At 38.9% G+C, this 13,200-nt stretch overlaps 1 protein-coding gene across 1 annotated transcript; it reads left to right on the top strand.

Annotated features, from left to right (window-relative positions):
* The first annotated feature begins 5,287 nt into the window (after positions 1–5,287).
* Positions 5,288–11,895, top strand: LOC116067181 (interleukin-17C-like). The gene is made up of 3 exons (XM_031323510.2): positions 5,288–5,314; positions 5,411–5,628; positions 10,764–11,895. Exons 1-3 carry the CDS (start codon positions 5,288–5,290, stop codon positions 10,999–11,001), a joined length of 483 nt encoding a protein of 160 aa, XP_031179370.1. The 3' UTR covers positions 11,002–11,895.
* The last annotated feature ends 1,305 nt before the right edge of the window (positions 11,896–13,200 follow it).

Genomic DNA, 13,200 nt, shown 5'->3' with positions numbered 1-13,200 from the left:
CAGAGCTCACTTCCTGGGAAAAACAAAAGACTTTCACCCAGAAAGTACGCGTTTGATCCTCGGGAGTGATAATCAAAATCACAATGTTTTTCCTAAACTTAACTGGTTGTTTTGGTGCCTAAAGCACGTCATTTCACAGTGCCCTGAAACATTAAAATCTCTTAAGCTTGTGTTAATCACAGATCTTATGTCGGGCATCCAACCAAAAACCCATCGACTTTGAGACGAGGGAACCAGAAGTGCGAACTCATTTCATCACCCTATAACCGAAACACTGATGTTAAACACAATGTGGAATTGTTACTTTTATATAGAAGATGTCAGATGCTGAATCCATTCTTTTTTGTTGTTGTAGATTGTCTTTCGATGCTTAAATTTGTTCTTATCTTTATGCCTATAGTTTTATATTTAGCCTTGTAAAGTGTAAAATGTAAAGTACTTTGAGTTAAGGTGCAATAAAAGTTGCTTCATAAACAAAATTGCCTCTGCTGAAGGCTGCCACAGAAACAATACAAGATGATGATGCAACTTTGGGAAATCCCATTCAATACCAAAAGCATTTACCTGCCGGGCTTCCTGAAGTTGTTAAAAGAAAAGGCCTGAAATCCAGAGAGGAAGTTTGAAAATTTTATTAGCCAGGTTAAGAGCTGTTTATATATATATATATATATATATATATATATATATATATGATGATATCGTCGTATGGTTTGGAGGACTGATTGATATTTAGAATAGGCATTCATGTTCTCCAGAGGATGAATCCTACTGACTTTGGTGATCCATTGACTTTACCTCTAGTGCCACAATGACTATGTTTACATGCACATAATATTCTGGTTTTTGCTCTTATTCTGAAAAAGATGATATTCCGTCTAAGCTGTTGACACGGCTAATCAAAGTGAATATTCCATAGTGCAAAATACAATTTTTTTTCAAAGTTTACCAGCAGTGGCGGACTTGTTGGAGCGTGTGAACACAGCGTCCCTCTTTCATTCCTTCAACCAGCTTCTTGAAAAGGTCAGCGTAGCGATGTTTGCGCATGTTTAAAAGTAGCTGTGTTCCTCCTTCTTATGGGGTCTGCAGCCTTGCAAACTGTTGGCTGGTTGGTTTGTGTGCAGCAACCATATCAACGCACAGAGTTAATACATCCATGACCACAAGCCCTAAACAAGCAAGAGGCCGTAAACTGGGCGTAAACTGAGGTAAAACCCTGATTGAGACGCATATTCTGAATGCGCTGTCTAAATGTCCAAAGAATGCCTCTCAAACCTGAATAACACCAGCATATCCCACATGTCTTAATCGGAAAATGCTATATTTGGAAAAAGGCTTTATTCGGGATATCCAACCGGCTGTTTACATGACCTGTATCAAATTCGGAATAATGTCATTTTCTGAATAATATTGGAACATTGGTGTGCATGTAAACGTACTCAATGATTATGAAATTAGGTTGTTGCAGCAGCACAAGGACAGAGAAATAGAGAAAGCAAAAAATAACAAATACTAAGGAGGTATATCAAACTAAAATAAGAATAAAATAAGAGCAACTCAACAAGATGGAGACAAAAGTGCAAGCAGTGACAGCAGTCCAGTCAAGTCTGTGTTGCACACGGATGATATGTAGTCAACAAGTAACCATTTAAATAAATGCAAAGTCATGCACAAAGCAAGTCAATTATATGAAACACACAGATAAAGAATCATTGTCCCATGTTCAGCCATCAAATAAATCTCTACTCTTGTTTGAAAAAGTTGATATTCTTTCTGAGCCGTGTCTGTATTTACTTCCTCTTTTGACTTTGTTGATATTGCAAAGTGTAATCGAAACACGAAGAAGTGAAAGAGCTAAATCTGTTTGTGACTACCCTTCCTCTGTGTGTCTAAATACAGCAGCAGAGCATTTATATGTGCCAGGTTTCAGACTGGGAGGAGATATTTAACATGTCGTCACAGGAGAACCGTCTCGTCACGCTGTGTGAGCCACTCTGGCTTTGGGTCAAAGTCCAGCTAGATCTGAGCCAACATGTGCACGTATCGACAGTAATGGAGTAATGGAGGAATTCACATTCCTGATGACAGATTCAGCATTTTTAAATAAACGTCAGCAGTGGTGGAAAAAATATTTATTTCAGACACACAGGTCCAATTATCAGTGTCAAAATATGTAAAACACAACAACACAGACAAGACAAAACAGTTATATAAATTGAATTTCATACGATCAAAGTGATTAAAACACATACAGACATTTGTTCCAATGTTTCCAAAAGCAAAAAGTGAACCTTGTGTCACTCTGTGTGGGGTCAGTTAAAGCCATTATAATAAATTTCTTTGAATAAGTTAAGCGACACATAAATTTGTACATCAAATTTATCAACACAGCATGAAAGGTGAGAACATAACTAGTCAGAGAGAGAGAGACAGGCTGAACTATGCTTTAGCATCTGATACTTCCCAGAGAGAAACAGAGCATCTGTGTTTTAGGCCGCCTGCAATATCTTTGTTTACCTTAAAGGAACGCGCCGACTTATTGGGACTTTGTCTTATTCCCCGTATCCCCCAGAGTTAGATTAGTCCATACATACCCTTCTCATCTCAGTGCGTGTTGTAACTCTGTCTGACGCCCCCAGCGCTAGCCTAGCTTAGCACAGATCCTGGAGGTAACTGGTTCCAACTAGCCTACTGCTCCCAATAAGTGACAACATAACACCAACATTTTCCTATTTACATGTTGTGATTTGTATAGTCACATCGTGTACAAATAACAAGGTCACATGAGACACAGCCATCTTCTAACCGTATACAAACTGGGAACTATATTCTCAGAAAGGTGAAGCACTGCTACTTCTGCTACTTGGGCGGAGTGATATGCTTTGCAGCACCTGAGAAGCCCCAAGCAGATCAGCAGTGCTTCGCCTTCTGAGAATATAGTTCTCAGTATGTATCACAAATCACAACATGGAAATAGGAACATGTTGGTGTTATTTTGTCACTTATTGGGAGCAGTAGGCTAGATGGAGCCGGTTACCTCCAGGATCCGTGCTAGGCTAAGCTACTGGTGGAACCATCGGACAGAGTTACAACTCTCTGAAAGATGAGAAGGGTATGTATGGACTTATCTAACTCTGGGAGTTAAGGTGAATAAGCTAAAGTCCCAATAAGTCGGCATGTTCCTTTAAAGGTTCAGCTAAACTAACGCCACCAACATGATCATGGTCCTGCATGCCTGGGACCCATTCGTTGATCTTCTCTCATACTAAGATAAGATAAGATATACTTTATTGTCCCCAAAGGGAAATCTGTTTTGGACTCTGTCCATTCTGCAGCGTTACAAAGACAACACAGAATACAAAAAAGACAACACCAAATACAGAAAAAACAACACAAAAGACAACAGACAACAGATACAAATATCTCTCAGCACATACTCTCATGCAACACAACATGCTTCCATATACATATAATAAGCACATTAACTACTCCTTTCATTGGCACTTCTCATTAAACTAAACTACTGCTTAAACTACTAAGCAGAACAATGACAACAATGGCTAACTTCGGCATTCCAATGGACGGATTAGCTTAATTATTATCTTGATAAATTGCTGAGGGAATAGAAAGTGAGATGCCCTTCACAAGTTGACCAACAGTCCAAAATACAAAAATATTCAGTTTAGTGTTGTAAATGACGCTGTAACTTGCAGCAACAAACCAGGCTGCAATGTAATCCTATATAGGGCAATTATGCACCGTCAATTTGCGTCCACTAAAAGTGCCACTGACATGTTCAGATTATTATTCTAAGTGTCTGACAACATTATGGAAAGGATCCCTAAAGAGATAGCTTTTTGCAAAGAGTAAGATCCTTTTTGTTTAACCAGAAACAGCTCTGAAATAAACTGGCCAAACACACCAGACTCCATTTAAATAAACACTACTTTTAGCGTGTATAGAGCCAGCATATCTCCACATGTAAATGGGTGAATTAAGGGTTTATTTCAACCAAACCAGAGTGGTGATTGTTGGAACAGTGGAAAGATGAAGACAACTGTTGATAGTTTTCTTTAGTTTCGGTCGACTTTAAATTAAATGTGTTTCATGAACATAAAATTACGCTTTTCTTGCTTAATACTGGACCAATTTCAAAAAAGTGGTGTTCTCATCAGTCACTTAGACACAAAAACATAGGAAAATAGTGTCCAGGTTGAAAAAATACCGAAGTTATGCTTTCATATCATACCACAGTCACTTTATCATGTCATGTCTCTCAAGATGACAAGATTTGTCCGCCTGCATTGGTCTCCAAATATTCTTGTATAGTTTCTATAAATAAAGGTCTGTCTATCTTAGAGCTGCTAAGATCGATGAATCAATTAGTTGTCAACTATTAAATTAATTGGCAGCTATTTTAATCGGTTTGAGTCATTTTTTATGATAAAAATTCCCAGATTCCAGCTCCTTAAATCTGATTATTTTCTAGTTTATTTTCTCCTCTGTGACAGTAAACTGAATATCTTTGAGCTGTGGAAAAATGTATATCTATCTCTCCATCTTAGAGCTGCAAAGATGAATCAATTAGTTGTCTACTAGGCCTAAATTAAATCGCCAATAATTGATGAATCGGTTTGAGCAATTTTTTTTTTAAATGGAAAAAAGTAAAAAAAATATTTTCAATCCAAATTCTTAAATGTGAACCATTTTTTTTTTATTTTAATTTGTTGGGCATTTTAGGACCTTATCTTTATAGGACAGCTGAAGACATGAAAGGGGGAGAGAGAGGGGGAAGGACATGCAGCAAAGCGCCGCAGGTCGGAATCGAACCCACGACCACCGCGTGGAGGAGTATACCTCTACACATGGACGGGCGCTCCACCAGGTGAGCCACCCAGGCGCCCTAAATGTGAATATTTTATAGTTTCTTCGCTCCTCTGTGACATTAAACTGAATCTCTTTGAGATGTGGACAAATATATATATATATATATATATATATATATATATATCGCTCTCTCTCTCTCTCTCTCTCTCTCTCTCCTCAATGTAAAATCTGAGCTCATTGATGAAAAACACCGCCCAGCGCGGAGGGGCGGGGTCATGATGCTGATGTTCCTCCGTTTCTCTTTGAGGCAGTGATTCAGTAAAAGGAAATACCTGAATTAAAAAGTTTTTTTTTCCCCCCCATTCAAACGCCGGCAGCCTACATATCGGTGTGTGTGTATATATATATATAGCGGGGCTGATGGAGCGGCCGGACACACTCAGACCTCTCCATCTCTCTCAAGATGACCAGATGGGTCAGCCTGCACATGGTAACCACAGGGCGCGCGCTCTCACTGTTAACAGTTTGAGCAAAAGTCTCCACAGCGTTTTAAACATGTTCTTTTTTTTTTTTTTACGTGTTTTAGATCTCTCTCGGCTCGCTGCTGTTCTTTGCTGCTGCTGGCTGGGGATCCACGTGCCTCAGCGAGGACAAGCTGAATAAAAGAGTCGAAAGGTTTGAGAGGACTTACTGGAGCAACCTCAGCTCCTATCAAAAGCTGGAGGGCGCGCAGACGTGCGTGGAGGCGGCCGCAGAAATGCGCGGAGCAATGAACCGGCGCTCCCTGTCACCATGGAAGTACAAGTAAGTGAATAAACATGCCGCTACGGAGACCGCGGAGGGACAAAACCGCTCATTCATTATCATCATCAATCTGAGCAGAAAGCACTGTCATAACAGTTTGGGAAGAAGTACTCAGATCTTTAGTTACTGTAAGTAAAAGTAACAATACTGGAGTTTTAAAAGAAGTAGGCTACTTATATCTTTAGTTACTGTTAGTAAACGTAACAATAATGTACTGCTGTTTTAAAAGAAGTACTCATATCTTTAGTTATGTAAAAGTTAAAATAGCCTACTACAGTTTTAGAAGAAGTGTTCAGATATTTAGTTACTGTTAGTAAAAGTAACAATACTGCAGTTTTAAAAGAAGTACTCATATCTTTAGTTATGTAAAAGTTAAAATAGCCTACTACAGTTTTAGAAGTACTCAGATCTTTAGTTACTGTTAGTAACAGTAACAATAATGCAGTTTTAGAAGAAGTACTTATATATTTAGTTATGTGAAAGTTAGCCTACTGCAATTTTAGAAGTAGTAGGCTACTCAGATCTTTTTTTGTTTGTTTACTTTTTATTTACGAATATGTTTTAAGTTGATTTCATTTATATAGGACTAGCACTTTAAAAGCAAACACGTTTTGCACCAAAGTGCTTCACAAAGACAAAAACAGACATAAACAAACACACATAGACACAGCCTACACATATGGCGCTTTTCCATTACATGGTACCAGCTCGACTCGCCTCGCCTCGCCTTTTTTGGTTTTCCATTACGAAAAAAAGTCCCTGGTACCTGCTAACAGGTACTTTTTTTAGTACCTCCTCAGTCGAGGTTCCCAGCGAGCTGAGGCGAGCCGAAAAGGTGACGTGAAAGCGACAGACGGGGGTGTCCTGAACAAACCTGCTATTTTTAAACAGTTTAGCCAGCTGTTTTTTTTTTTGCTGCCTCCAGCTTAATTTGAAACTAAATGTGTCTTCTGGCAACAACACACCTTCGACGTTCTGTGTGTGTGTCGCGTTAGGTCACAGTAGTTTACTGCGGCGCCGCTTGTTTACAGTTCTGCGAAGGCTCCGGCAGAGCTTTCGCCGTAGCCTACGTACACACACACATGGCCGGCTCCACGCACACACCAGCGCACAAGTATAAACATCAGGCCACTTTTACATAGGCTACACAGGCTACGGCGAAAGCTCTGCGTGGAGCCTCCATAGAACTGTAAAACAAACTCAAGTGGCCTGATGTTTATACTTGTGCGCTGGTGTGTGCATCGATACAGCATAACGACCAGCCACGCTGAGGCGGTACTAAAATCTGCAATGGAAAACGGACGCACAGTGTGTCGAGTCGAGGCGAGGCGAGTAGAGTCGAGGTGAGTCGAGCAGGTACCATGTAATGGAAAAACGCCAATAGACACAGCCTACACAGAGACACAGCCTACACATAGACACAGCCTACACATAGACACAGCCTACACATAGACACAGCCTACACATAGACACAGCCTACACATAGACACAGCCAACACATAGACACAGCCTACACATAGACACAGCCTACACATAAACACAGCCAACACATAGACACAGCCTACACATAAACACAGCCTACACATAGACACAGCCAACACATAGACACAGCCTACACATAAACACAGCCTACACATAGAAACAGCCAACACATAGACACAGCACTTCCCAGACTACAAAATAAAACAGGAAAAACTACAACAGAAACTCACAATAGTGACAGGTGTGTGTGAGGGTCGAGTGGAAACCAAGCTTAATGCTAAACTAAACCACTAACAACAGAAACAAACCAAGCCAACGGAGAAACTGGAAAAGAGCTGGAAAAGCAGCAAGTTGCACTGCAGCCAAATAACACGGTCACACTTTTCTACTGCTACATTTACACCTCGCCTCCACACTACTCCCGCGCTTCCGAGCCCCTATAACGGAGACATTTGGAAACACTGCTGCCCCCATTTTGGTTTGAAAACTTGTTGGTTACTTAAAAGCTGCGTTCCAGACACAATTTTTAGTCGGTATGTCACGACTTTAAGTCACGACTCACGACTTGGTAGCGTTGCAGGCAAAGTCACGACAAACCCTTCCAGCTAGCGTTAGCTAGTGGCTACCTAACGTTGACGTTAGCTAGCTAGCGCTAGCTGATACTAGCGATTTCTAGTCGGCGACATATTTTGGGCTTCATTTAATAAACATAACCTGTAGTAGTACACAGTCGTATGTGTATTGTTTTGATTACAATGTGCGGAATTACTTTACATTGCCTATTTATGTCTATTTATTTCTATTTCTCACCGTTAATCACCGGCGTCTGTACAGCATCAACAGGGGTCGCCATTGTTGTTTATGTGTGTGTGTGTGTGACATCAAAAACTGTAACTGGGAGTACAACCATCTGGTACCAGTTCACGGGTTTGACTGCCGTTTCAGGGCACTTTCAGGGGTAGAAGGTTGTGAAAACACGGGTTACGGGTTGCCTGGAACGCAGCACTAATGTTAATTTACATACCTTTCAGTTACAGTTCTCCCGCGTCGTCGCTCCAAGCTAATAAATCCCTGCTCTTACTTTTCACCGTTGTTCTTTCTCCAAAGTATTTTCTGTTTTTAACTGAGGCTACTTGAGCTTAAACTCTTGTGTGGACGGAGGTGCGTTTTTGCCTCAAAACGCTGGTTGAAAATGAAAGCGTAGAAGTGTAGATGTAGCCTCAGGTGTTCCAGGTTAGACTGACGAGGTCCTGCAGATACACACAGGGGAATCACGTAAACACAGCAGGGGTCGTCACTGAAAATTTTTCATTTTTTTTTTTTTTCATTTATTCATTTATTTCAGGCAGACAATAGTAACAAAAGAAAATTATACAATATATAAATAAAATGATCAATTTCTACCTGAAAGGGAGTGGGAAGAAGATAACTTATTTAATCCCACCCCCAGTTCCCCATTCAGAGCTTACTACATTCAGCTTCACTGTTACTTGTTCAAGGATTATTTTACAAATGAAAGATCATGGTGGCGTTACCACAGGTAACAATAATTATTACATTACAACAAACTGTATACCAACAATATAAAGAAAATGAACAAAACCAACAATGGTAATGGACAATATACCAATAATGGTAAAAGACAAATTAAACCAACAATGGTAAGGAAACATTGAGCACTTATTAACACTATGAGACAACAGCAATTTAAATTAAAGACCCTCATCTCTATATTTTGACCAGACCCGATGTTTATATAACAGTTTGAATCGATTGACAGTTTGGCATTGCTTGTGTTGTAAGTCCAGTTTGTTCCAGTTTCACTCCACATACAGACACACAGAAACGTTTACGAGTATTTTGAGCTCTCGGCAATGAAAAATATCCAAAACCTCTCAAGTCATAAGCTCGCACTGGAGTTATAAAAAAACGTTGTAGGTTAGGCGGTAATAAATTGTTGAATGCTTTGTATAAGACTATTGCTGTACTATATTTTACAAGGTCATCAAATTTTAACAACTTTGACTGCATAAACAGATTATGAGTATGGTCTAAAAAACCAACCAACCAACCAAAATAAAAAAAATTTAAAAAATTATGATTTTCTCTCTGGATCACTCCTGAAAACTGTAAAAAAAAAAAAAAGTCTGCAGATTCCATGTGGGCCTGATTATTACAGATAAAACTACCCAGCAGTATACAAAGTAATTAATATAAGGTAATATGCCATTCTGCAGACTGAGTACTTTTTTACTTTTAAGTATATTTTAATGCTGATAATTTTGTACTTTTACTTAAGTTCAATTTTGAGTGCTAAACTTTGACTTAGGGTTAAGGTTAGAGTAACCGTATTTCTACTAAGGCTGCAACTAATGATTATTTTAATTGTCGATTAATCTGATGATTATTTTCTAGATAAATGGATTAGATTGATTAGTTTGATTTATAAAATGTCAGAAAATGGTAAAAAAAAAAATGTGGATCAGTGTTTTCCCAAAGCCTAAGATGACGTCCTCAAATGTCGTTTTGTCCACAACTCAAAGATATTCAGTTTACTGTCACAGAGGAGAGAAGAAACTAGAACAATATTCATATTTAAGAAGCTGACATCAGAGAATTTTTATCTATCAAAATAGTTGCCGATTAATTTAATAGTTGACAACTAATCGATTAATGGTTGCAGCTCTAATTATATACACTGTGGTATTGCTACTTTCACACAAGTAAAATATCTGAGTACGACTTCCACCACTGCCCAAATACTTCACAGCTAATATACACAGTGATTATAATTAATGTGATAACTATGTAACGAAACACTCAACTCACGATTCACAATTTACGATGTTAAGTTCACGACACAATGACAGAATGAGTTGCAGAGAAATGACTGAAACATATTCCTTTATTTATATAAACTGCGCAAAACAACAGATGTGTCCTCTTATCAAAAGTGCCACTGGAACTGTATTTTATCTGAAATTTAAAAAAAAAAAAATTTAAAAAAAGATTTTTTTAAAAAAAAAAACAAATCCCACATCAAAATAACTAAATAACTAGAAAGAAATCTCTTCAAATGAATAAACTAAGAAGACATAGTGACGTCTGTAGACAAACAAGTGAAATCTAAAGTAGATTACCTCAGACGTACCTCAAAACTGCATCGTGATTCATTTTTTATCTCAACCAGTTGGAATCTTTACACATTTATATCGATTTTTAACCGATTCACGATACATCCCTAGTGATTAAAGCTTTAGTGCGTAACATTTTGATATTAATGAACGTCTGTTACATTCAAGCCGTTGTAGCAATGAGTTGCTACAATGTAGCAATGTCCTCCTTGGCTACTAGCAACTGTGTGGAGGAGGGGTGGGGGTGCGTGATCACAGAAGGCTTGTATCATGTGGATGCGCCGACAGTTTTGTTGTCATTACTTAGATTGCCATAATGGGGCGACAGAAACTACACACTAGCTTTAATGTTTCTAAATAAATGTGAACTTGTCCTTTTATATGTCCTTTTCCTGGGTTCCTTTCTGCGCTTTATCATCACACAGGAAATCTGGCTTCAAATGGGAATAAAGAAAAAAAATTTAAAACATAAATGATTCCGATATTTGATGTCTGTTTCGTCTGATTGTCTCCTTTCAGCATATCCCGAAACGACAGCAGGTTTCCTCACGAGATCGCTTTCGCTAAGTGTCTTTGTAACGGCTGCATCATCAACGGGCGTGAAGACACGAGCTACAACTCTGTCCCTGTGGTCGTTAAGCTGGTGGTTCTGAGGAAGACGCCGTGCCCATGGGACAAAACCAAATTCGTGGTGAAAAACGATTCTGAGGCTATCGCTGTGGGCTGCACTTGTGTTGTACCCAAATCATCGAACTAACCATCGTAATCACATCAGTGCTGATTCTTTATTAACCAAGTTAACCAAAAAAACGAAATATTCCATCCTGTAGCTTGGGGTTAAATTACTCTGCTTCTGTGTTATCTATGAATGTGTCACTAGTGTAAATGTTTCTTTATGGGAAATGTTTTCTGAAAGCAGGAACGTCTGAGTAGTTTTGTGTCAGTTTAAAAGAGTTTTTAAAAGAGTAGCATGTTCCTGCAACAGAGGAAGCTGCAAGTTTCCTAGGACTCTGCTTTTTCGGATAGATACTAGTATGTAGTCACCGTAACCCTACATACATGTGCTAGCATTAGCATTTAGCTCAAAGCTGTGCCTAATGGTGCGTTCTAGTTGAACTGGGAAGTCAGAATTTTCCAAGTTCCCAAAAATTTCATCTGGAACTCCCGCTGAAGTGGGACTTTTAACAAAAACAATCATTTCACTTTGTTAAAATCATATGGGGTTCAAACTCGTATATCTATATTAGATGCTAAATTATCTCAGATTAGGGATAGTGAACCCCAAACTGCTATCAATCAATCAGTTAAAGCAGCATTTTACTGTTGTAGCTTGAGGTGGAGCTAGTTTGAACTACTTTATATCAGAGCTGACAACTTTTCAGCTGAATTTGGAGTGCAATTAGGTATTCAAAGTTGTTCAAAGTGCATTTTAAGGAGTAAGCCTTCTGAGACATTACCCCCCAATGTAGCACAAGTAGACTTTATATTTCACAATGATTGTTTACCTTCAGATTGTTTATAGATCTTACTGTTTCCGACCGCACTTCAAGGCAACTTCATTTCACGGAGAAAGAGAGAAATAAAAGAGACAAAGGGACTGAGGAAAAAGTCAGCTGTTCCACAAAATCCCGGGCAGTTCAGTGCTTGTGTTTTGGTGTTGTTAAACTTTCTTGTGGCAGTGATAGAGGCAGTGATGTTTCCTGTACGGGACTCTCCCACCGCCTCAGGCCACACAGACTGATCTCAGGTTACATGTTTGGCCACAGCATGCGTGGCGTCGTGCTGTGTTTCTCCAAAAGTTGAATCTGAAGGCGTTTGATACTATAGATCGCAGTAAACTATTGGCAAAACTAGAGAAGTATAGGATAAGAGGTATAGCTCACTCTTGGCTGAAAGCTACTTAGAAAATAGACAGCAGAGTGTACAAATTAATAATACCTTGTCATGATATAGAAAGGTACCTGTGACGTCCCCAAGGGATCAGTTATTGGTCCAAAACTTTTCGCCACAGGCCGCTGCGTTTTCTTCGCAGCCTCAACACACTACCTCCATTCAAAGTAAAGACCTGCGTTTTAGCAGTGTGAATGCAGGCTAATGAATCACTCAATTCTCATTGGCTACCTGACAAAATGGCAAAATTCACATGCATTTGGCGCATGATCGGGTGTTCATTTCAGGCCCTGCACGTGATGAATATTGAAATTGACTCCCATGCCCCGTGACCCACAGGAACAAAATGTCAGCCTCTACTATAACGTAGCATAAAATGGAAATACTCAATAAAAGTTATTTAAACTACTTCCTACCGGCACCTTTAAAGCTCACTAATTGACACATTATAGCTCATTTGTTTTATTTGGCATTGGCAATAGTTCCGTGCACAACCCCACATAAAAAACCTTAACCAAAACCAGGCTACCTGTAATTAACCTCCTGTTTTCAGTCTTTATGCTAAGCTAAGCTAACGGTCTCCTGGCTGAGATCCTCTTACTCTCGGCAGCAAAGTGAATGAGCACATGTCTCGAAATGTCGAAAACAATTCTTTTAAAGTAGGACAGTATTAGACTTATACATTTTGTAAGTTGCACACAGGTTACATTAATCCTTAAACCTCGCTTTGAGTAATAACTTTGAATTAAAAACACTGTAAAGCATCAAACTCCTCATAGAACTTTGAAGTAATGAATGTGAGGATTTTAAATATACTTTTTATTTACAGTTTTTTAAAAATATATGTTTTTAATTTATGAAGTATTTTTATTGTGATGATGAATCGACCGCTGTGAAGAAGTCAGTGATGAAGTAGCGTTTGTTTTAAAACTGTGAATTTCGGCCTCTGTTGAGTAAATGGTGTTAAGACACCTCTGGAGGTTAAAATGTGACGAGGTAATCTACAAATTTTAGATTTATCATCGGATTGTCTTGCACTGTAGAACATTTTATGATGTAGTTGTAT

Source organism: Sander lucioperca, chromosome 3 (assembly GCF_008315115.2).
Source record: "Sander lucioperca isolate FBNREF2018 chromosome 3, SLUC_FBN_1.2, whole genome shotgun sequence".
Lineage (NCBI taxonomy): Eukaryota > Metazoa > Chordata > Actinopteri > Perciformes > Percidae > Sander > Sander lucioperca.
Note: the sequence above shows the minus strand (reverse complement) of the source record. Positions and strands in the feature narration are given on the sequence as shown.

Coding starts and splice junctions, on each gene's coding strand:
- LOC116067181 (XM_031323510.2), top strand. CDS start 5,288: ATGACCAGATGGGTCAGCCTGCACATG. Junction 5,315..5,410: donor GATGGGTCAGCCTGCACATG/GTAACCACAGGG, acceptor TACGTGTTTTAG/ATCTCTCTCGGCTCGCTGCT. Junction 5,629..10,763: donor CTGTCACCATGGAAGTACAA/GTAAGTGAATAA, acceptor GTCTCCTTTCAG/CATATCCCGAAACGACAGCA.